The sequence below is a fragment of the Epinephelus fuscoguttatus genome, linkage group LG7, assembly GCF_011397635.1.
Source record: "Epinephelus fuscoguttatus linkage group LG7, E.fuscoguttatus.final_Chr_v1".
NCBI lineage: Eukaryota > Metazoa > Chordata > Actinopteri > Perciformes > Serranidae > Epinephelus > Epinephelus fuscoguttatus.
In genome coordinates, this window is record NC_064758.1 from 16,801,335 (window position 1) to 16,827,633 (window position 26,299).

The window sequence follows — 26,299 nt, forward strand, 5'->3', positions numbered from 1 at the left end:
TAGCCATTGTTAGCATTATCAGTTGGTAACAAAGAATTATGCTGTATTTTCCTCATGCAAACACTGTAGCAACACATCCAGACAGAAGTTGGACAGTGCTGTGTGTACGAATTATTTAATGAGATACGAGCAAGACAGTGCTAATAAGCTGTATATTACTGCAGGTTTCACTTCTGTTGATGCTCAGAGCAGCCATGTTTGATTTTGAGGTCAGGGTTGCTGAGGCTCCTCCGACTCCTGAGTTGGAAATCCAACTTCAGTGGGCGTTCCACTTAAAATTTCCATCTAGGAACTCGGAAATTTCAACTTACCAATGTAAATGGAATGCACCAAGAGTTGCAGTCAATCCAAACGAAGATCCAAGGGCATAGGTTTCATTTCAACACTGAAGGGGACACATATCAAACAGGGGTTCTTTGCTAGAAAATTTTTAGTGTCAAACTTCCTGCATTCTTGAAAAGTTTATGCACCAATATGTGCCTTTTCTGCATTAATTAATGGTATAAATGTATTTAATTTCATCAAAATAATAGTGTTTCTATTGGTGGGGACAAATGCACATGTTCTGCATACTGAGGGGGACATGTCCCCTGTGTTCCCATGTCAAGATCTAAAATGGGGTACAAATGTCTCACACTGTCTGTCTCTGCAAGTCTAAGTAAGGTGTTCATTTGCATTTTTGTTTAGTCTGCATGTTGTCTTTTTATTTTGTATCTCTGAGCTGTGATAATTTCATGACAGCCTGCTAAGTAAGTGACTGTGATTCTCACTTTAACCCTGGAAAAGAAGAAGTGTTTGCCACAAGTATTGTTTTCTTTTTCAATTTGGAGGTATTAAAAAGGTCTCAATAAATATCTTGCAGCAGTATCAGTTTCCTCACACCAGTATTTTCCTCTGCTTCCCTCTCTCTCTACACAGTTGGCCATGGTCAGAGTGAAGGAGAAAGGATGAACATCAAAGACTTCCAGGTTTATATCAGAGACTCCCTGCAGCACGTTGACCTGATGAAGTCCCGCCACCCAGACCTGCCCATCTTCATTGTGGGTCACTCCATGGTAGGATACTCCCCATGCTGTATTTTGCTGTAATTGCAGTTTAAATTGTGGGTCAGTCTTTGGGTTATGTTTTTATTTTAATCACATTATTGTTTTTCAAATAATAGCTCTGAGGATACTGAAACGTTGGCTGCCGTCTGGGTTTGTTTGTTTTGTTTGGTGTGAAATGACATTATATTGTTTCAGAGCTCTCGGTACAGTGTGCTCGACTCAGACTCACAGAGAGACAGCTGCATGAAATTGAAGGGCAAGCCTGGTTCAAGCACAGGAAAGAAAAATACTGAGATCAGTGTTGAGAGGTTTTCTTCGACATCGTGATATTCAAATGGAAAAAATGGCACACGCTCTTCTTTCAGTATGAAGTGGTTCATGTCCCAAAATAGTCAGCCATGAAAAACCAGAGAGCATGGTGTTCTGCATGAAATGTGACGGCAGAATAACAATAGAATCAGGGGGTTTTAATATTACTGGCAGTTCCATGCAGTGAAATGCTTTGACACCCTGCTTTTAATAATATTTTCTTTAGTTTGGCTTGGACAGAAGCACCACACAAATCATTTCTGTACAAGGAACAGATTTCACCTCCACCTGCAGGGAAACAGTTCAGTGAAGGTTTGCTAAGTTGGCTCTTCTCACTAAACTTACCTTTTACACAGTGACACAGATTCTGCACAGCCTGCAGCAGCTGCTGCTGCTGCTGCTGGTCACTGAAAAACTCCAACAGAGCAGTTGCAGGTTCAGTGACCTGCTCAAGGGCAATGTGGGTGTTTTTGTTGACGGAGAACAGACAGTGTGCCAGTCCAGGAGTCTAGATAATGTGTCATGTCCTGTAATGTAATGCTCTAGTGACCTTATGTATCGATACTGTGTGTTCACCTTTATCCTCAATTTCAGGCTTCCAAGAGTACAAACTATGGGAAATACAGCAGTAGATGTCCTAATGTTTTCTATGTACATAAATGTTTTCTTCAGTGGGAATAATATAGTATAATTTTTAGATTCTATTGATTATTTTTCAATGAATTGATTCATTATTTAGTTTAGTCTTACATTTTGGGCACTACACTTATTTGCTCTCTGAGTTACACAAGAAGATCAACATCACTCCCATAAATTTGTACCTGCAGCTGGCTAGCTTAGCTTAGCACAATGACTGGAGAAGCTAGCCTGACAATGTGCAGTGGTTATAAAATCCACCAACCAGCATCTCTGAAGCACATGCTAACTAGAGAGCTTTACATGTGCTGGTAAGTGGATTGTTACTACGCAAAGCGCAAGGCTAGCAGTTCTTCCCTGTTTACAGTCTTTGTGCTAAGCTAAGCTAATAGGTTGTTAGGTGTTGTTGTATATTTAATGTGTGTCTTCTCACTGAACCATAACCATATTTTACAAAATTTCGAACCTATTTACCAAATTTATCACAGCCAAAGGTATCATCTTCAAATAGCTAACTGGTTTTGTACGTCTAACATTCCAAAACTTCAATATAATAAATTTCCAAAGATATAAACAGACAAAAGCACCAGATCCTTACAAGCAAGTGTTTTGGCCCTTAAACAATTAATCAGTTATCAGAATTATTGTAACTATCTCTGCTTGAACAACAGTAGCAGTGACTGTCTTGGGTAGGCTATAGAAAATGTGATGGTACATCACCACATGTGGGACAGGGGTGCCATCTTCTGAGAACTGCACTCTGTTACTCTCTGTTATCTCTGTTATTAAGGTCTATGCTCTCAGTCCAGAAACAAGATTGTTCACGGTATGTGAATAGAGGAAGTGCATCGTAGTTTGTTATTCAACCATGTGTTGACAAGTCACATGGTTCTATGTTGTTGAGATTAATTAGTTTGTCCAATTAGCTGCTTGATCACTGTAGTAGGCACTGGTAACACAGCGTGATCCTCATAAGAGGATCCCCCATCCAAAACAATTTAACACAAAGTGACGTCAACTTCACATTCTCTATTTTCACCACAGTGAGGTTGCCAGGCAACCAGCACTACAGCCAGATGAACTTAGCACAGAAGCATTGTTTTCTTCAAAAAATATTTTCAACACATCACTCCTTTTTAAATCATAAATTGTGTTTTTACAGTCAGTATATATATATATGGATTTTGAACTTTAGGGTGAGTCAGGCTAGCTGTTTCCCTCTATTTCCAGTCTTAATGCTAAGCTAAGCTAATGGCCTCCTGACTCTGCCTCCATACGGTAATTCATTCATTCATTCATTCATTCATTCAATTTATTCATTCATCCATTATCTGCAACTACTTGTCATGGGAGGTGCTGGAGCCCAGGTGTCACTGAGGGAGAGGCAGGGTACATCCTGGACAGGTCTGACATACAGAGACAGAGAGCTCCGCCTACAGACAATTTAGAGTCACCAGTTATCCTGCATGTCTTTGCACTGTGGGAGGAAGCTGGAGAACCTGGAGAAAACCCATGCTGACATGAGGAGCTCATGCAAACTCCACATAGTGCTAATCACTGAACTACTGTGCCTTTAAATGTAATATTCAGCTACATGTTAGGTGCTGCATGCTGTTTTGTGCAGTAAACATGTTTTAACATGGAACAAAACAGTTACAATTACAAACCCATATCTAATGAATTATTAATTTCCCATTTGCTTTAACAGAGTTTAATATAGGGAATTAAAATTGTGTTAAATTCAGTGCAGACTGCATCAAACAGACTTTGAAGAGTCTAAAATATGGCTTTATGAAATATACAGACACAGAGTCCAACCAGAATTTTCATTGAGAAAAATTACAATTACAACGCCTGGACACAAAAAACATCAACGCTGGCCAGGGAACTATTAACCGATAAGTTTATTCAGTTTTTCACAGAGCTGCATTCAACAGCACAGCCTCTCTCACTGTTGTGCTCAGTGACCCACTAACTCTTAGTACAGCTAACAGAACACAAACGGTATTGATGAGTTATGTAATAAATGATTACTCTCAAGTCCAGTCAGCTTGTACTCACATTTAATCATTTGTGTCAGATGAACAAGCTGCTCAGATTCTGTATTCATACAGAACACACAAATGTTTTGATGTGTGCAGTTATATCTAGAGTGCAGTATCTCATGTTGTATAAGGAAGATGCTAACTTCACTGTACACAAAACAAGAGCTTCTCTGAACAGAGTGTAGTCTGCACCACCTGCGTAAGTCAGAGGCATTTCAGGACAAACACAAATACAGTTTTTTAATATTTTTGCTCACAGCTGGAAGAGACTTTTCAAGCAGAGAACACAGAGGATGAATGCAAATTCATTACAGAACTGTTCTGCCATGAGACGCACAGAGCCTTGTTATCTCGCTGCACAGCAGCGATTCAGTGGGCTTGTTGGATTCCAGAAAAACAAAAGGGTTTTTTAGGCAGATATGACGAGCTTTGAGGAAAAACGAGATCTACATTGTTTGCAAATATATATATAGCTAGTGGAAAAGTATTTAAAGGTGTAGTGTGTAGGATTTAGTGTCATCAAGCAGTGAGGTTGCAGATTGCAACCAGGGAAACTTCTCTCATCTGTCAAGGTTGTAGGAGATCCACCATGACACATGAAAACATGAATGGCCCTCTCTAGAGCCAGCGTTTGGTTTGTCCATTCTGGGCTGCTGTAGAAACAACATGGCGAACTCTGTAGAAGAGGACCCACTCTGTATGTAGATGTAAACAACTCATTCTAGAGTAACAAAAACACAGCGATTCTTTTTCTCAGGTGATTATAAATAAATGAAAACATAGTTATAAATATTAGATACTATTTCTGCCAAAAGATTCCCCCAAATCTCACAAACTGGGCCTCTAGCACACTTTCACAGACTGGATCCTTTATACGTTCCATACGTCCAGCTTTTAATTTCAAAGTAACTCAGTCTATTAAAGCATAATTTATACAAGGTTTATCATGTTAAGTGGCTTTATTAATGTTAATAAATACTTAATTAATACTTCAGGACAGTAATAAGTCATTAATAAGAGCAAATGTGGCCTTTCCATGGTGTGTGTACTCCCTCAGCACAACATTAGCTTTTACTTATAGTTAGCTTTTTAAATTAATTTTTAGGAAAGGCTGTTCTCATGCACTGTTCATACTTATACCTACAAAAAGTAATGCACTATAAGTTGTATAACTCATGTAATCATGAGGAAGGAGGCTGTGATCATGTGACCTATACACTACAAGCTGTCATCCATCATATGACTGGAGCACTGAAGGCAGGTAATATAAAGAGCAAAGTCCACGTAGGGAGGCAGTCTGGATGGCAGACAGGTCAAACAAACACAAGACTTTAACCCAGGAGACTGGGGTTCATGCCCTATTTGAAACCAAAAGTCAAGTGTGAATTGATTTTAGTTACACGCATACATGATGTCGCATCGTCACGCCCAACCATGACACTTTACTGAAATGTAACCCAACAAACATAGGACTTTGACCCAGGAGACTGCTGTTCATGCTGTGTGAGACTAAAAGTCAGTGTTGAGTTCATGTCACGTTACAATGCCAAACCATGATGCTCTTTCTAAACCTGGCCTAAGGGGTGCTAATTCATAAGATATTATATGAACTGTGTGTTTTTGTAAGACATCATACAAATGGTTGTATGAGAGTACGTTTGGGAAGACCTGTTACCTGTTTGGAAAGAGCTGCAGAGCATCTGGAACAAGATCCATTGTTTAATAGCTTGTCAGTCCCTGCAGAAATTCATGATCATGTAATCACAAGAATTAAAGATATTCCCGTTTTCTCAAACCCCTACAAACATGTTCAAATTGGAAGAATGCATGCAATCATACCAATCACCAAACTATTTCTGTATGAAAATCATCTCTGTCAGAACCATTTAATAATGACTCACTAACACTTTCACTCTCAGACTTGTAAAGAGAGAACCCCATTAGATTTCATCATTGACTTTGTTGTCATCTGTGTATGCAGAATTAATGGCTTATTAGAAAGTGAGAAAAACATGAGTGCTTAATGGATTCACCACATCATTTTATGATTAGTGTGTGTATGAGGCTGTTTGCTATCACGACTGAACGTCTTTTGTTTGGATTCAGTGCTCCAATCCTCTGTTTAACATTGTTTTTACTACCCAAATATTGTTATCTGCTGTGGAGCCTGTAGGCTGAGTGTTTTACATAAAACTGTCTTCCACTGAAGACACTCGCATTAAATTTGAGTCTGTTTTTGCAAACCTTTTATGGCTCATTCTTTACTGTACAGCAGCGCTGTATTTATATAAAGACTGATGCTGCGTTCAAAACAATCTGAGGTTCCAGAAGAGCAGACGCAAATAGTTTTGTGTAAATTAAACTGCAGGATCCCAGATGGAGGCTGAGCTGTTTAGACATCAGAGTCTGTAAATACTAAGGCAGAGCTGACCGAAGTCACAGTACAGCACCACCTTCCTCATTTCTTCCTTCTCCACTCGTCTTTTTCTCATCCCCTCTTCCCTCCTTTCTCTTGGTTCTCTCCATCTCTCCATCTGTGTCATTTCGTCAGACGATTGTTTTGTGCTGTTATGTAAGCCAGTCCACCTGTCCTATCATCACCTGCTTCATTTCGTGTCTTCCCTTTCCTCCACAGTTCCCCTTTCAATTGTTTTGCTTTAACTTTCTCATTTTCTTTCTTTATCCTCCTTTTGTCCTACTTCATTTTATCCTCCCTATCCTTCCTCTTTTATAGCATTTCTTCCTTTTCATCTCCTCTTCTCTCCTTTCCTTGGAAACAAATAAAACCCAGACCTAAAGTTTGGGAAACCCAACCCAATTCAAACCTTCAGTCAGTGTGTTTTTACAGGCTTCATTTCCCAGCTTCCCGGTGTTGTGACTCCTCATCCTGTTTCTTTTAGTGTTTTCCTCAGCTGCTCCGCTTGTATGAATCTTTGTTTAACGGGGCCAGCATGACGCAAAAACTACACGACCAACACAAACAAACACCCTGTGGATTCTACAGTATGTGCAGAGATGATGCTCTAATGATAACATCCTGAGGAGACTGTGGATTTACCAGTCAGTTAGCGGCAGAGTCCAGCCACAGTGTGGTGTGATTTAGTGAAGAAAGATATCCAACACTCCTCCGATAAATGTATACTTAAGTGGGGTTCTTTAGCATTATATTATTTTTAGAAAGGCTATTGGCTGGACTAATGTCTGTTGGTCAGCCCACTACTGTGGTCCAAAGTAAAATTTAATCAGTTAATATGACTCATATTGACAGTACAAATGACCAAACATTTGCATTGCAGTATTGTTAGTAGTTAGTAGTGTACATGCCATTGACACTGCTAACTACTGTGGAATTTTTTGAGGGCACTGTACAGTGGATATATGTAATTATTACTCAAAACGGCAAATAGTAAATATAGTGCACTATGTAGTAAACAGGAAGTAGTATCACATACATCCTATTCCTGTTTAACATCAGCGTGTTAGCATTGTTATTGTGAGCATGTTAGCATCCCAACATGGCATGTATGCATTTCATTTACCTCGAAAGTCAGAGGTCGGAGCTGGGAATGACATCACACCCAAGTTGATCACCTTTCAACCAAGATGTTGTCAGCTACCAGTTCAAACCAGGTTAGCTATTGTTAGCAATACCAGTTAATTCAATGTATGGCGCTGCATTGTGCACTATATACTGTAGCAACATGTCACAAGTTGGACAGGACTGTGTGTATGCCTGTTTTAATGAGACATAAACAAGACAAAAGTTCTCATAAACAGTATATTACTACAGCTTTCACTGCTGTTGATGCACAGAGGAGCCATATTGGATTTTCAGGTTTGGATGGTGAGATTTCTTGAACTTTCCAAGTTGTAAATTGGTCTTCAGGGCACATTCAAGTTCCAATTTCCATGTGGAAATGTAGAAATTCCAATTTCCCATGCAAATTGACTGTAAATTTGTAGTCTTGTTAAAAATTCTCCTGCAATAAAACAAGTGAATTATTAAAATATAACATTTTGAAAGTGCTGCGAGCTGATGTGAAAAGTTATCATCTCCAAAAGAAGAATCAGTTCTCACAAAACACATGAACATAAATAAGGGAATAAAAATGTGAAATGATTAAAACTGACAAAATAAATTGCCAATACACATTTGTAGTTTCTGTTTCTGATACACCACACTGACTATCTCTATCTTACAGTTTCCTCTGAATCTTATTTGTTTAAGCTGTTTGAACAGTTTGCCAGTGCCGTAGCCGCCCATGGGAGTGCTGACAAATGCCTTCAGCTCTGGCTCCTCACTCTTCCTCATCTCTCTCCTTCTTAGTGCTTCTGGCCGAGCCTCATTTGTCCTACTTCCTTGGTGCCAGAGTTTTATGTAATGCTTTGTCACTGTTTAGGGCCTTCAATGTATTCATTCAACTTGTGAACCCTCCATTTCTCTCTGTATAAATTACTCCCTCAGTTTCTTCTCACACTATACAATATTTCACTTTTTTCTTTGTTTTTTATCACACCATTTTTGTGTGTAACCTCGTCACTCTCCCACTCTGTCCTGTTCATCAGTGTTTACTTTAAGTGAATAGCTTCACGTTGTTTAATCGGAGAGCATTGAATCCAAGTCTTTGGATTTTTATTGAACGTACTGCTGTTTAACAAAAAGGCTTCTTGGTGTCTCCTGACTGTTATGGGGAAACTGACAACGTTAGACCTTGCAATGCCAGTATGCTAGCTGTATAGTCCATATGATGTCAGAATGTTCGCTCCTCAGGGAATTTTTGACAGTTCAAGTCCACCCACTGTCAGCAGACAGGCATACAATACAAGTATTCATCCTCTCAACCAAAGTTCAGAGAGAGAATGCGTAGGGAGGCCTCTAGTCGGCTTTTTAAAGAGCTTCTCTGTCCCAATCCGCACTCTCTCTTTCTCTTTCTCTTTCTCTCTCTGTCTCTGTCTCTTCCCTATTCACACTTATCTCGCACTCTCTATCACTGAAGCCCACTGACAAAATGTACAGTGTCTGTGTGTGTGTGTGTGTGTTTGCCTCTTGTGTGTAAGGGCATGACCCAGAATGGGCTTCTGTACCAAATTACATTGCGTCATCTTGTTATAATTGACCGGAATTCGATGTGTTGAGCTGATCAACCAGTTCAGGATGCTAAAATCATCCAGGGGCAATTTCAGCATTCGAATGTAAAATTTTTCTGTGAATATGCGATATGCGATAACATTTTTCAGTATCATGATAATGATATTTTTTCCAGTAGATAAATAGATAGTAAAGTCTACTGAGTTCTTGACTCAGACTTGCACAGTAACTGTTCTTTTACCACGCTGTCTCTCCTGTCTGCAAATTAGGGGCTTTTTAAGCTGTGTGTTCCTCGAGCAGAAGTAAGCAAAGGCAGTAGAGACTTACTTCCACTTTTCTACCGGTCCTATTGAGAAAGACTACCGCTACTGCTCCCATTGAGATATTGAGCTGAACTGTTGTGTAATCAAGCTGCCAAAGTCACTGTATTGTTCCAACAACAAGTTTCCATGACTTTTCATCAGATGATGAATCGTGAGCTCGTTGGAAAGCCTTAGAGATCTTGAAAAGTGGGCCGTTCCATCAAGGTTTGTCTGAAACGACAAGGGAAGAAGCCAGAAATGGCAGTCGACATATGAGAGGGCCAGTGAGTGACTTGGGGTGATGTCAGAGTTGGCTGTCAGGAGGATGTTACCTCAGCAGGTGCAGTTACTGCCCCTCACCCTGGCTGTGACTTTGCTTTTACTACCTACAGCTGTTTAAGTTCCTCCCAGTGAGAGTTAATATTATACTAAAACCTAATGTAATCATGTACTGGTAGCTGTTTTAGGACATTTGAACTAACATGTAGAACAAGTATGCTAAAATATTTGAATGTCCTGATGTTTTGCTGGGCTAACTAACTTCCTCAGGTTCAGAACTTGAGGTTAATGAAAGCATGTCGGCTATTCTGTTGACACCAGTCATTGAAGTCTTTGACAGACGATGCCTGATGGCAAGGGCTCTGTCTGTCTGATTGGCCATATGGTGTGTATCAGGCAAAATACACCTACAGACAAAATGTAATTGAGTATGTTAGTACTATACTAAAAGTGCAGTATCACAGTCTTTCACAATGTGATTATTGCACAATTTGACATCACAATGACGATTTTAAAAAACGATATATTGTGCAGCCCAGGTTTGTGTGTGTGTGCGTCCTGGTGTTTACACATGGACATTGCAGTGTAAGCTTGTCTTTAATAGTCTGTTGGAATACGAGTATAAGGGGGAGAAACAAGAGATGGAGCTAGGCAGCCTCTTCTTCTGACTGTGTGTGTGTGTGTTTGTGTGGGCATATGCAGCGAGTGAGTGTGTGCCTGTGTGCTTTAGAAAGTGAGATTTTCTGGTGGGAAATGTTTTGTCTTTTGGTGCCTCTTTTCGTGAAGTGAGCCTGTCATTGGCCCCAGCCTGATGAATATTCACACAAGTGACAAAGAACGCTCACATAAACAAAGTTGAAGCCAATTAGTCTCCAGAGACAGAGACGGAGAGAGGGACAGATTCACCCATGCAGAATCGCCGTGCTCATGTGTGTGTCTGTCTGTGTGCACCCACGCAGACACTTGCACTTGTTGCATATGCGGAGAGAGACCACGACAAAGTGAACCATGGCGAATTGATTTGAGTCTTGGCCGCCACCGAGCTGCTAATTATCATGGCCCTACATCACAGGATTTAAATCACAATCCCAAATGTCAGCATGGGTGCCAAGGTGTGGCCTCGTGCTGCTGTTCGCTGCAGCTACACAGTGCACGTTTTGCCCTACGGGCGGTGGGTTCTCACTAGCATCTTTCTCCCAGTCTGTGTAGAGCAGCAGCAACAAAAGAACTGGGTGGAAATTCACGACTGCCTAAACAAAAGATGGATTGTTTTATGCTCGTCTTGACCTCTGAGGAGTTTTCCCACTGCTCCCCGCATCAGAACCTCTCACCTACTTTGCACAAAAGACACTCCCTGTCCCTGTCTTCTATTACAGACTGAAGGAGAAGCTCATATCATCTTCCTCTCATTGGAACATGTTCTCCATTCTAGTATTGCCCTTATCTCAGGCTGCTCTGTGTCAGATAAATTCCTATCATGCAAAAATATGTAGACCTACTTTGTGTACTATGAACCAATTAACTGAAAGGCTGCCTGCGACTTCTAGTTTTAAAGGGTAGGTTTGATTTGGAATTGAGCAGGACTGCTGTAGCCGGTAGCCACAAAACGGGCTGCTATGTAACCACTTGGGGTTTACATCCACTAAATGTGCTTGTTTTTACCACTGACAGGCTCAGATTGTTATTCTAAAGGGGGATTTATACTTGTGCAGCAGACCCTATGCTGTAGCCTACGCATGTAGCATTTGGACACATTTTCCCCACAAATACAACATGCTAATGTTTTTAGCACAAGCCTATGGCATTTTACATTGTATGAATTAGCCTAGCAGCTAGCAGACTTTTCCTCTACTCATATGAAGCCAGGGACAACAGCAACATTTAACAAAGGTAACATTACAAAATTCGGTTCCATTATAACTCATAAAATGCTATTTTGTGGAGGCTTTATTGTCTTCATAATTTATTGTTTCTTATCTGTGAAAGTAAAGTGAGTAAAAGCTTTGTTTCCACTGAGGGAAATGATACCAGCTTACAAAAAAATAAACATGGTGTAGGTACGGCATTGATTTGACGCAGAAGTATAAATGTATAAAGTATAAATCTTTAATAAATCATTCCATTGACTTTAAACAATAGAAGACTTTAATATGTCAAATATATTTAATATATTCTGTGCCTTGTCTTTTTTAGGGTGGTGCTATCTCTATCCTGACCGCCTGTGAGAGGCCCAATGACTTTGCCGGAGTGGCTCTTATAGCTCCAATGGTCCAGATGAACCCAGACTCGGCCACACCGTTCAAGGTACAGCACCATCGCTCGTCCACTTACTCTTTCCACTGCTCTTCACTGTTTTGCTCTCTCTTTTCCTCTTCTCTTTCCTCCATAATTGAGTCTTACTATTCAGTCAAGTACTCAGTTAACCCAGGAGTCTTTCGTCTTACTCCACTCAGCCCTGCTGTGGGTGATGACTATAATACTGACACCTTTTATTTTGTGTGTTTCAAGGGCAAGAATCAGTGTAAGTGCCACTTGAGCAGCATTAGCTGTCTCTTGCTGAATCACAGACACAAGTGTGTCCAACTGTCAAGGCCAAACACTGACTCACTTTTGTAATTATGAGCATGTTTAACAAGAAGAAATGTTTTTCTTAAAGGACAGTTCATCCCAAAATCAAAAATACATATTTTTCCTTTTACCTGTAGTGCTATTTATCAGTTTAGACTGTTTTGATGTGAAGTGTTTGAGACATTAGCCATAGAGATGTCTGCCTTCTCTCCAATATAATGGAACTAGATGGCACTCAAAGTGCCAATAAAATGCATATGAAAACTTAACAGCAATGTCTCTTTCCAGGAATCATGACCACTTACTCAAGATAATCCACAGACCTTGTTGTGAGCAGTTTCATGCAGGAACAATAGGCATAAACACACAGTAGAAACACACACATACAGTACATACTCAAAATGTTCATGACTGTATCTCTTTGTAACACTTGTCAGATGGCGAGAAAAAAAAAAACAGAGAGAGATGGAAACATTCATCAGGGAGGTGTTGATGTGTGAAAATAAACTGAAACGCTCGGCGTGTTTTGTTTTCTCACTGTTTGCAGGTTTTCCTGGCGAAGGTCCTGAACCACATGCTGCCCAGACTCACTCTGGGCTCCATCGATTCCAAATGGGTCTCACGGGACAAGAAGCAGGTGAGAGACACATGTCGGTGTGTGTTGGTGGGTGGGAGAGCTGCATTGTTATCTGTGATTTAAATATCAGGTATGGGTGTCGCAGAAATTAGGCGAAAGGTCACGGAGGTGGGGGGGGTGTGTGCGTGTGTGTTTTATGTGTACTCGGTGAAGTCATGCAGTCCCAGGAGGAAAGTCCACCCTACAATACTTGCTTTGAATCCTTTCCAAACCGCAAATAGTCAGTGTTATCTAATCAAGCAAAGTGTGTGTGTGCGTGTGATATTTTGGGTGGGTTGTATTGTGTTGTTTGTAATTATAAAAACAGGTGCATGTACTGTGTCACCTACAGGACAAGGAGACAGAATCTCTAGGTGTGTCCCGTATTTGGTTGTTTGTGTGTGTTTTGAATGAACCACAGAAGAGACAAACACATGCAGGCACGTCTGCACACCTCTGTTTGCACGTACATGTGCATGTAGATGTATTCTGTGGTTTTTGAAAGTATTGACACACCAAAGTCAGTCTTTCAGAAACAGTTTAACAACAACAATAGAATCCCACATCCTGCTACTTGTGCATCCCACAGTCTGTTGGAGGAAGTAAACCTGCACGAATCACTGGTAGAAGAAAGGTTCTTTAAAGATTTTTATGCCTCCACACCAGCAACATCCACAGCAGGAGGCATTGTGTTTTTGTGAACACGATATCTCAGGAATGCCTGGAGGGAGTTTCTTGGCCTCAAGGATGAATTGATTTGATTTTGGTGGTCAATGGTCAAAGGTCACTGTGACCTCACAGATATGTTTTTGTCCATAACCCAAGAATTCATATGCTAACTATGACAAAGTTTTACACAAATATCAAATAGGATAAAATGATAAGGTGATGACACTCCATATCCACAAGGTCAAAGGTCAACTTCACTGTGACATCATAATGCTGTGCAAAAACACTTTTCAGTCCATTACTCAGGAACAGAAGGGGAGACATTCAGTCAGATACAGAATTGGTGACACTAATCTTGGGTGTCCTCCTTGAAACTGTGCTGATTGTACAGATCTTCTGTGCTGCCGGGTTGAAGATGTGTTTGAAGCATCTGTGTTTAAGAACATGTAGCTTCTTTGCAGCAACATCCATATTTGAAGCACTGTCAACAGTCATGGCTCCAGCATTGTGTTCAATAAGAACCTGCTTTATTGGCCAAGCATGAGAACACATACGATTAATTTTACTTTGTTTCTCAGGGAGGAAAACGTACTAAAGTCAAATTAAAATCAATTTTGTTCATATATCACTATATCACAACCAAAATTAGCCTTAAGGGGCTTCACAGTCTGTACAGCAAACCACATTCTCTGTCGTTGCACCGTGTGTTGAAGCTCTCTATCAGTCCTCTGTACTGTTTTATACTACTGTATAAAAATATTCCCCATGTGAAGACAGGATGTTTCTCACTGGAAATTATTCACTGGAATCATACAGGTCAATATAGTGATAACTAACATTTCACTATAAAAGACCCAATGTATATTATATGAGTCTGGACAGATACGGCTGTAAACTGCAGCTTGACTGATGTGAGGAGCAAATATAGCCTTTCATTAACATTTTTATGAGAAACTTCAAAGCCTCCTCTCTGGATATTTACTGTAACTTTACCTTTTTCACAGTGACATAAAATGTGACACTATGATGATTTGTATTGTGTTATTTATTATTTTTTGTTATATGGTGTTATCACAGTATCAAAGGAAAACTTTCACCTTCAGGACAGTGTTTCTGAGTATCACTGACTCCTCTGAGCTGCTCAACAGGTTGCGTTGTTTCACGTCTCAGCTTACAGTCATTCGTTATTCAAAGCAGCAGCGCACGTGGCCTCAGAGGAGCTGCTTCTATTAGAGTGGGCCTTCAGCTGTGTTTTTATAAGATCAATCTAAATGGGTGTGTGGGTGTGTGTGTGTGTGTGTGTGTGTGTGAATTATGTCAGAGCACATATGGAACTTGAAAGTATTCATGTTTAATGTAAGGAAAAACAGGGTGTGTCGTCTGCTATTGATCTACACGAATGTTTAAGTGTCACATCTACTTTCTGGTCTCTCTGTTTCTCTGGCTCTTATTTTTCTTTCCATAAAACTTACTTACTTACTCCTTACTCCATCCTTGGCCCTATTTGCTCTCAGGGAGGTTCTTACTCTCTTGGCTTTCTTCCATATTCGGATTAAACTACAAAATGTTGTGCTTGCTAAACATAGATGTTTAATGCAAACCAGACCCTACAGCAATGCTTTCTAAATGTCCAACAAAATATGTTATGCCAAACTGTAGTTTCTATGGTTACATTAAGAGATTAATGAGTCCTGCATCAAGTGTGATAAACATCGTCCACTTTGCCCCGTCAAACTTTTTCCTTTCTTTCTTTCTCTCCAGGTGGAGGCATACGACACTGATGAGCTGAACTTCCACGGCGGCATGCGGGTGTCGTTCGGCATGCAGCTGATGGGGGCGGCGGCGCGCATCGAGAAGGAGATCCCGTCCATCAGCTGGCCCTTCCTGCTCCTGCACGGCGACGCTGACAAGCTCTGCGACATCAGAGGCTCCAAGATGATGTATGAGAACGCGCCAAGCTCAGACAAGAAAATCAAGGTGGGGATGAGGTTTTTGTCTTTTTTTGTCTTTATTTAAAGTTATTTTTTTGTCAGTGGAACTGCCTGGTAAAATAGAAAAGAAAATCAGTCACCACGGTGATGCAAACTTGTATCCAGTAGCCACTGCTTCATTTTGTTCACACTGTTCATTTTTTTATGGACTTGTTTGATATAATACCAAAACATTAGAAAACAATGTATCACACTGCCCTCTGGCATTTTAAAAATTACACTCCACTGGTGCAGCTTCAAGCAGTGTAAAAGTGTTTGCTGTTGCCTTTGATACATGAAACTCAGTTCAGTACACTCACCTTATATGCAGCTCAGTGCCTGAATGAAGCTTTGCTGGCTGTAAAAGATATCTGTGGATATGTAACATAGTTCTATTTCATTAAAGTGTATTATTTAATAAAATGTTTCAGCCTCAGCGCTCTACACACTAATGGCACCCCCAGAAATGTTTCACAGTGGTGGCCAGATGGGGTGATGGAAAATCTTGGGGTGGGACGCCAAAACCAAAAGCCATAACTGAATTTTAGGACATTTTTTATGCTGATATAGGTTATTTGAAAACTATGTCAATATGAGAGTTAAGCAGTCACATACTGATATACTTTGGTTTCTTATTTTACGGTTAATGTTACTAATTATCTGATGTGCTTAGACTAACACCGGTGCAGTTAACATTTTGAGTTCTACATCAGTCCTGTTTTAATGTGTCATGTATTCGGTCAGTCATTGTTCTTTACATAGGGTAGTTGTCCTGTTCCTTAAAAAGAAAAATATGCAGGGAAGTTCACACGCTTTTCTTTTTTCAAGCACATGGGTTATCGTATGAGGGCTGGCAAATAATAATGAAAAGAGAGGTGAGAGGAGTAAAAAGAGAGAAGAGATTTAAAGGGCGTTTCTGTTTAATTCTGATCTTTCTGTTCTTCATTTCTAATAAATCAGGTGGTGTTCATGAGGACGGGGACTGTTTATCACATGTCTTATTGGAGAAGTGATTAGTGTATCATCTGTCAGGAAATGTGTTGATCACAGAAAAACATCTGTTTATTTCCTGTTTTATTATTCCCCTGTAGGTTTAGGTAAGCAAGATAAATTTGTCTCAGCTGTGACTCTTGACAGCCTTGACAGACAGTTTTTTTTAAAAGAGGATGAACGTTTTACTTGATGTTCCCCAAATGGCTTCAGATAACTGTTTTGGAGCTCCTTGTTGCGTGCATCCCATCTCTCTGACTCACTGTGTCTCTCTGCTCCTCCTCAGATCTACGATGGAGGCTACCACGCCCTTCACCATGACCTCCCAGAGGTGGCCGAGTCCGTGCTGAAGGAGGTGACTGGCTGGATCACAGAGCACCTCTCCGCCACGACGTCGCCACAACCACAAGACTCCTAGAATCCTGACAGCTGGGTCAGCACTCCGAGGCAACTGCCAACCACATCTCAAGAGGCCTGCTCACTTTCCAGCAGTCTGTCAGGCATAACAATACTACTACACTCTCTGGTCTGGGAATACGTTTAGTTATATAGATATTATTTTTTCAGTCTAAAAACTTTACTGATTTTATCCTCTGGGCAAATTCCACTGATTTAAATTGGATGATGGGGTCAGAAACCACTTTTTATTGTAGATACTCAGCAGTGGTCAGTCTCCCTGCCACACATACGATCCCTGATGTGAATCATATATTTCAGGCAGTGGGCTTTTTTGGTTACGGTTTCATTATCTCCTCACTGAGGAGCAGCTCAAGTGTAAGCTACAGTATGCTGGGGTTCCAAGTGCAATAATAATGAAGATTCCTCCTCATAGCCAGGTCCTCACACTGCTACACTGTCCTCACAGTGTCTGTAGATGCTTCTTCTCTGCCTCCTCCTCGATTGCACTGTTTTACAAATGACATGAAATTTGACACTCGTAGAGACACTGGGAAACTTATACTATGAGCACACATGACACACTCAGATCCTCTCTTCTCCTGACTTCCTCCGCATGTCCCTCTTCTCTGGCCCAAAGAAAACACGAGGCATTACACATGACAATTGGTGTGATCTATCGAACTCCTGAGGCCTTAAGTCTAGTTTAAAATTTCGTCCTGTTAGTTCGACTGCTTTGGCAGATTGTTTTACAAATTAACTGTGCAATGGATCCTGGCAAGTGTTATATAATTTTCACCTCCTAAACAGTGATATTTATTTTCTTATTTTAGCCAGATGATTACCTCCCCACCACCTCGAGTTATTAGTGGACTCAGTGACTTTCCATATCAAATACTACTGTCAGTGAGCTGAGTTATGGGTGTAGGGACATGAAGAGGATGCAGATTAACCAGGTGATGCTGCTCTGTCTCTCTCTCTGTAGGTGGGAATTAGAGGGCAAAGGTCAAAAGGTCCCTTCCTTATGTGACTTTCACTGTTTGTGTTTAGGTCCGTTAAAACTGCAGACTAGGGCCCCAGCTGGAGAATGAAAGGAGCACATCGCTGTTACTGTGGACAAAAGAGTAGATTTCCTCTCTCCACACAGCATCTGCCATTTGCTGGACACTTTTATCTAAACCACCTTTACGTAATGCGCCTGTGTGCATTTCTTGCATGGGTGGCCACAGAGGGAATCCAACCCCTCAGAACAATGGTGGAGTCATAATTTGTTTGGGAAAACAGGATGTTTTTTGTAATAGCTTCCAGACAAGGAGGGACAGGAAGTGATATTACTGCGGAATAAACTTCTGACTTCAAAACTATATTGAAGATTGCACCTTAGCAGCACAGAAATGTAGTGTACAGTCCATACATGTGAGTTTTCAAATTAAAATTCATCCAGAGTTTAAAAAATAACTACAAATCAAAGAACCCAAATAATTAAAAAGATAAACTTTATCTTTTAGCTTGTAACATGAATTTAGTGGACTTGGTTTTTTAATCGTCTAAATCCCACCTGCAGTCTGAGTGTCTAAAGCAGTGGTCAAGCTAACATTTTTCCCAAAAGTATAAACCTGTCACTTCTCAAAGTGTTGCAGTACTCGAAGTCAGCCCTGGCTCCATATAGGTCATTAAAGAAACCATAGCAATAATGTCACAGTAGCCTATATTTTTGGTAGCTGATAATTATAAGCTAGACAGACGCACACTGAGCTCACCATTTTATATTGTCAGGTAGGCTGTAATTAGCAGGTATTGCTACGTGCTAAGCTTTTCCCACGTATTCAGTAAGTATGAAAAAGTTCCAGCAGCATGAGTGGAGAGTTTTAATCCGCCCCCAAAATCAAACATGGGAAGGGATCAAAAATTATGTGGCAAGTCAGACATACAGTGTGTTAGTTGACATCTAGTGTGCACTCTCTGGAAACAGAGTCGACTGTGTCACCCTGGCTTTTTAGGAGGGTTTTCTCTCTGTCATTCAGAGTTCAAAGGGACTCATGCAGAGAGTGTAGGGGAAGCACGGTATGGTATCCACGGTGACTGTTACTCACGTGTAACCACAGCAGCAGGCTGGCGGCAAGGTAGACATTTTTTATTCAGTTTTACATGTGTTGTAACCACGGTGATCACCACATGACTGATAGAATGAGATGAATTTCTGGCTTCATGCCCGCTCTGTCTCTTTTTCTCTCCAACTTTCTATTTCCTCACTCTGTCTCTCCCTGCCTCACCCCGTGTCACCCTGTCTCACCACCTTTTTTTTTTTTTTTTTTTTTAGTTGCTGTGGTGACCAGCGCTCTTTGTTCTGTCTGTCACAGAGCCCCTTGTTCCACTGCTAATTCAAACATCTTGTAATGTCAGCCACCCTCACTGTCCCTAGTGGTCAATTAGCAGAACAGCAACAGGTTACATGTGTTACTGTTTCAGCTGGCTTTTTTGTTCTGGCCAGAGAGCTGCCACTCATTTAACAGGGGACGCATTACTTAACCCGCCTCTGACTCTGCTCGGCTTGATGCTGTTTCAAACCCACTAAATGGCTTCAGGAACACAAAAACCTGACATTTCTTAGTCTACATGTGAGAGTGTGACCTAAAATTGCTCCTCACTCACATGCCCTGCAGACATTTCTTATCTTTGATCTGGTTTTCCGTTTTTATCTTCATTGTCTCTGATGTTTGCAAACTGTTCTCTGATCTTGGGACTGAAACCACTGAGTTTCATTAGGAAAAGTAAGGCAAGATGAGTTTATATCATACACTTTCTACACATATCAAAGTGCTTTACAGACTGGCTGAAATGCATCAAATAGGGAATCATAAGATGCTAAAATAACAGGATTGAAAGAAAAGAGGGAGTTCAGCATGCAAATACATCGCCCTATCCTTTTTCTCAGGCATCAGAAGGCATTTTGCCAAACTGAATGTCAGGTTTCATCGCCATGGGTGCCAACATGGATTGAGGTGTAATGTATTCATCGGTCCCAGTGGGAGTCAGACCCTTAACCTCATCCTCATATCATGAGCACTTCAAACACAATCTACTCCTGATTGGGCTGCAGCAGGCACATCACACACAAAGGCTGCACAGTCCCAGTTGTACTCAATCTATAATAGCACCCCTGCTGCACAATGGATTCAGACTCGCAGGATCCCGTGTAACAGTAAATTTGAAAAGATCTACCTGTCAGACTACATGAGTGCATATTACTGCTGTCGTTAGCTATGGGGGCGGAGAGAGATGGAGATAGAGTGAGAGGAGAAGAGAGAGGAAAAAAAGAGAAGCTGTCAGTAACCATGGCAGCAGGTCCCCCCCCCCCCCCCCCCCAGTGAAATCACCCAGTGAAAAATTTGTATTTGTTAATGATGCAGGATGTAAAGCAGACGTCGCTGCGCTTTCAGAGCTGGTTGTCCATTTTGTTGCTCTGAGGATTCCCTTTTGTGTGAGCGTCGAGATAAGAGCGCAAACAATTAGCGCCATCAGCTCGCAGTGAATAATAAGAGCTGCACACACTTACTGAATTCAGATCAGGCTGCTCTGCTGTTTGTACTGAAAACACACTCTTTCCATTTTTGCAAAGAACGCTTTTTTGGGGGGATGTCAAGGCCAAAATCTGTATTTTTTTTCAAGGGAGTTTGTGTGTTTTTGCCCCCATCTATCCCTTGTCTTGATTAAAAAGTGATGGAGAAACCCCTATGAGTGAAACTAACACCCTTTTCACTCAATTTCACTCCTAAAATAACAGGATTACATGCCTTAAAGGTGTGTAACCCCTGACACAATCTTCACACCCCACCTCTCCATGCCAATATCCTTTTCTACTGGCATGTACACTTACACAGGCATAAATTGTATGCAGGTATACCATACTGAGAGAAAGCCATGTACAGATGCATTGCTCTGTTAATATGTAATAATCCACTCGACTGTTAATATCTTTTTTTTTATCTAGGACAGAAGTTCTGTGTTAAGAAAGGAGGAGATAAAAACTAAGGCATGAAACCGCTGAATCAAATCGGCCTGCAGCTTTCCTGACAAAGCGAAATTCAGTTGGCCAGCTGGTTTGTGAATGGAGCTGTTGTTGTTTTTTTGTTGTTTTTTTTAATCTCGACTTTATGACTGTTTCTGAGAAAAAGCTGTTATATATGATGGAGGACTAAAGGGCACAGGCCAGTCTTTCTGTAATTTTATGAGATTAAAGTGCACTGGAGTTTGCATGAATGGAGTCAGTGCTCAAGTAAACAGCAAGAATTGAAGAGGTCTTCTCCAAAATGCTGTAAATGCATGAAAAAAAGTTAGACCTTAAAGGGACAGTTCGTTTTTTTTTTTTTTTTTTAAGCAGGGTTGTATGGGGTACTTATCTATCGAAAGTATATTACATACAGTAGATGTCAGCTGGCATGTCCCCAGTTTAGAGAAGCAGGCTGGAGTCCGACAAAGAAGTTAAGCAATGTACTGCTGTGGATGGGGGTCAGCAACAAAAGGTATTTTAGCCACTTTAAAAAGTCCCACCAAAAAAAAATCAATATCAGTTTAAATGTATGCTATTTTGAGAGTATTTTCACCCCTTTACCTTTGTATCAGAGGGAAGCCCTTAACAGCTCCTCTCCCCATCTATGTTCTCATCAAAGTCACCAGACTCCATTGAGAAAAACAGTAATTTTTGCTTGTTGAACACAGGAGCTGCTGGTCTACCGCTGACTCGATCAGTTTGCTCGTTTGTGTTATTGTGTGACTTTGGTATATCCAAACTAACCCCTGTAAACACCAAAATCACACAACAACACAAACAAAATAACTGTTCAAGGTAGCAGTAGACCAGCAGCTCCTGTGTCCAGCAATGCTAAATCACTGTTTTTCTCAATGGAGTCTGGCTTTGAAAACAGAAATATAATGGGGTTCATTTTTACATTAAAATTTTTTGTCTGACATAAAGGTAAAGCAGTGAAAATATTATCAATATAGCATACACTTAAAATGATATTGATTTTTTTAGGTGGCTAAAATACATTTTGTTGCTGACCTCCCCACAGCAGTAGATTGCTTAGCTTAGCTTCCAGTCTGCTTTTCCAAACTGGGGGCATGCTGACTGACATCTACTGTATGTAACAGACTGTAGATGAATAAGTACCCATGCAACCCCACCTCAAAAAATCTGAATTATCCCTTGAAGTTCATCATCATGTATGTGAAATGGAGATGATCCAGGTTGTTAAAGTGTCACCATATCCTCCCTTGAGAACTTAGGTTACACACCCGACTATAAAAATGTGTCACTGAAAATGCAGATGCCATTTCCTGGTGCATTTTGGATCAAACCCCTCGTTCAAATCTTGCTGGTTTTATCAGCAATGGTGACCGATTTGATTTATGTCTAGTGGCCAGACTGCTTGATTACTGAACATAATTGTAATACACTGTATAATAGCATAGCATTGCTAACGACACTTGACGGAAACACGAAAATCAGGACCGCAGTTTGATATTTATCTAGAGTATTTATAGGAATTAATTTTATGTATAGGCTACTTATTATATATTGATTACACATCATGACAAGGCACTTTTTATACCATAAACCAGTCATATTATGTAGTTTTTACTGTCGATGCTCAGCTAAATGAAGCTCCAGAAGACTTTTTGAGATGGAAACTGGTTCAAGGTTGTATGTATGTACAGTCAACAATCCCAAAAATGTATGACAATGTTTCTGATATGTTTTGCATAGAGAGTATTTTACTACTACATGTTGAAGTTGACGTTGTGTTGAAAAAAACAAACAAAAACAAAACACTAGTCTTTCTGCAGTTTGTCACAAAATTATAAATGTTGACACCATCTGATATAAAAAATGTTTTTATTTTGTAACAAAATCGTAACAACAGGGTGTTAATGCTACAGGTCTGGGAAAATCTTGTTTTACTTTCCCAAAATTTGCTTTTCAGGAACTTTGACTTCAATCTTGAGGTATATCCTCTTGAGAAAACTTAAAATGAAGCAGATGTGAGTGTAGCTGTCTGCAGTCATAAAAACATCTGTTACATCTCAGATCAAAGACAATTTGGTCAAATATGTTTGAGGACTAAATTGCAGGTATCAGGTTTTCTCCAAACAGCAGCATGTTTCTGGGAAAAATAAGCATTCCACACAATTTAAGAGATTTTTATCGGAATATGTATCGTACGTCTATTTTTGGATTGTGGTCTAGTGTTGTTTGTGCCTTATAACTATGACGATTGTGCATCTGAGTGTGTGTCTGTGCATGTGTGTGAGTCCGTGAGTGTGTGTTTTGATATAGATGAACTGTACAGAGTTTCTGTGATGCAGATCAGTTTCTCTGTTACTCTGGTTTTCTGCTTGTCACATCTGTTTCTGTTTCAGTAATTGTGTCTGTCTGCTCGTCCTCCTCCTGTCTGTCTTTTTCTATTTACGTCTGTCCATCTGAATATGTGTTCAATCAGTGGTCTGAGCAGATTTGGGTCAAGAATAGTTTCTGTAAGCGCGGGCTGAGAAACAGCTCGAAATTACCTTCCAGCTCCTTTAAACACCTGTTTTGTTTTAGTCTGCCTAAAGACAGCCTCATTATAAAGAAACACAATACGTAACATTAAAGATGACACGTCTGCTCTCCTTGGGTTGCTGTAATGACTGTAATATTTGGAATTAACCATTGCATTCCAGTGGAAAGCAGGAAATTGTCCTTCACATGATGATAACACAAGAATTTGTAAAACAAGAACCAGATGTGTTTTTTTCTGAGTTCATCTGTCCTGTATTGATTGATGATTTCACACAGTATTCATGAACAAACAAACATTGTGGCAATAAAATCTACATCTTAATTGTCTGAGACATCTCTAAATGTGTCATCACTTGAGAAATTTTCAATCAGCTGTCGCAGAAAACTCAGCTGTAAAGTATGTCAATCGAACCCTGACATATAAAGTATGAAGTCGATTGAGGTTGGTGTTTATAGGCAGCACATCATGGAGCACACAACATTACGTTGAAGCATCACATTCTTGAGTCTTCCTTGTAAAGTAATGTTTGTTTCAACGGTTACTAAATACTGGATGACACTTTATTTGAAAAGCCCGGTGCTTATACTCAACTATCAACTTTTGTTTTCCACACCTCTAAAGACAGTATACCCCCAAACTTAAATTTAAGTCATATTCATATATTAAACATTTTCACTGATGCATTGTGGTTACATCATAATATGTTGAGTATCAGCATTAGGCAGTTAAATTCAAGTGTGACCAAATATTGTACATATAATGTAATAATCAAAGTACTTCTGAATCACTGAACTACTTGTTACTAGAATGTTCATAATGTCCATACTCTCTTACAGAATAAACTCTATGACTGTTTAACTGTGCCGCCTGACTGGAATACTTTCACAGCTTCTCTCCCCTATGGGTATATAAGGTACATGTTTTAATTTTGCTTCAGGTAATTATTAATCTATATTTGGACAATGCTGCAAACTTTGTGAGGAGGAAAGAGCATCACGTGTGAAGAACTTTTTTGGTCCTGTGTGCTTCTGACCTGTCAGTCCAGGCAAGTATTTCATGGTACACTCCACTCAAAAATATGTTTGCTTCTTATTCCTGCAGTTGAATGTTAAACCTTCACTAGAATGATGTACGTGCAGAGGTTGACACTAGAGGGATGTTTTCATATTAATTTGCTGGAAGTGGAAAGTTTCTCTTTGCTCATTGAAAATCACATTTTCAGGGCATCACAAATAGTTTGGAAGCCAATCATGTCCAATATTCACCTTGCAAGAGTGTGATGTAGAAACTTGAAGCCTCCTGCGCACACTGAGATGGACTTTACAGTGAAGTAGAAACAGCTCAGTTCAGCTTAAATTTAAAGATTCTGGATTTGTCATTTAAAGTATTTTAAAGATAAACTATGCAGGATTTACCTAAAACTTAAACAATGTATAGACTCATATTGAAGAAATCCCTCTCAATCATCACCCATGACCCATTAGAGGTGTGTGGTGGTGTATTTATCTGCAGAGACTCTGCCCTTCTCTTATTTTGCAGTGTTCCTGGGCACAGCATGCAGGTGAGGTCAGGACAGCAACCAGGTACCAGACTGTAAGCAGCATGCATCCAAGAGGAAGATACTAAAATTGCGGAAACCCAACAATAAACAAGAGTGAGTCCAGGGTTGGCTTTCAGTTTCACTGGTGCTACTGTTTAGAAGTAGTAGCTGACAATTCCTGCATAGACCTTTAACAAGATAACTGAACATTTTTGTGAAGATAACATATCAGATACAATTATCATTCAAAGTAGAGCAATTTACATACATGTTAAACATGTCTGGAGGTGATCTTTAAGTATAAACATTTGTGAAGAGGAAATTGTTATCACTTATAAGGCTGGGCAACATGGAGAAAATCAAACATCACAATATTTTCGACCAGATACCTCAGTATACATATTGCGACAATATTGTAGGGTTGACTATTTGACTACAAAATATTACACAATGAGATTTTTGATAAATAATCATCTGTAATGTGGATATTATGTGTATAAGGTGGGTAAAGGTCAATAATAGAACAGCTAGAACAGCCTCGTAAGTTGAGAAAATGACCAATTTACCTGTAATACAGCTTTACAAAAAGACAACACATATTATGATTTTCAAAATCCGGGATGATATCTAGTCATATATCAGGATATTGATATAATATTGATACGTTACCCAGCCCTAATCACTGACATATTTATGGGGACCAGTCACTGGATGCAGATCAGGTAGTCAATGATTCACCTTTCACTTCAGGTAAAATGAAAAATTCATATTGATGCTGTAATGCATATAGCAGAGGGAAGCTGAATTTGACACAAGTGTTTTATGTGCAAAACTGCAGAGCAATGCAGGATAACATTACCCAGACGGTTCTAATACTTTCAGCAGTTGACTTCATTGATGGAAAACTTAGAAAGCAGCCATCAGCCAGTAGGTGGTGGCATTGCATAACAAAATTCATTGAAAACATCCTTGGTTCTATGAATGCAATGTTGGAGCTGTGTGTTCAGATCGGTGCATACACACGCAAGGCATGAATGAACCAAGGACTTGGTTGATGATTTAAAATACAGAGATAATAGTCTATGTTTTATTTGATTTTGGGATTTTTCAACTTCTGACCTTACTCTTGCACAAACACTTGGATCCTAGTGTAATAAGTATACTTACCACCAATCTATTTTGAGCACTAGCAGTAGTTTCCAAAGCAGTGATAATGAAAACACACTTAAAATCAATCACATACTCTGCTGTATTTATCTTTAGAGGTGTTTTACTCAATCAGTG

General features: G+C 40.0%; 1 protein-coding gene across 2 annotated transcripts in view; it reads left to right on the plus strand.

Moving 5' to 3' along the window:
- mgll (monoglyceride lipase) overlaps positions 1 to 24,333 on the plus strand; it is a 55,183-nt gene extending 30,850 nt beyond the window's left edge. For both annotated transcript variants that reach the window (XM_049580134.1, XM_049580133.1), the window contains 5 exons: positions 919 to 1,055; positions 11,900 to 12,010; positions 12,822 to 12,911; positions 15,321 to 15,536; positions 16,806 to 24,333. In XM_049580134.1, the coding sequence (XP_049436091.1) occupies positions 919 to 1,055; positions 11,900 to 12,010; positions 12,822 to 12,911; positions 15,321 to 15,536; positions 16,806 to 16,937 (686 nt within the window). In that variant the 3' untranslated portion in view covers positions 16,938 to 24,333. The remainder of the gene's footprint in view (positions 1 to 918; positions 1,056 to 11,899; positions 12,011 to 12,821; positions 12,912 to 15,320; positions 15,537 to 16,805) is intronic.
- Positions 24,334 to 26,299: the final 1,966 nt, after the last annotated feature.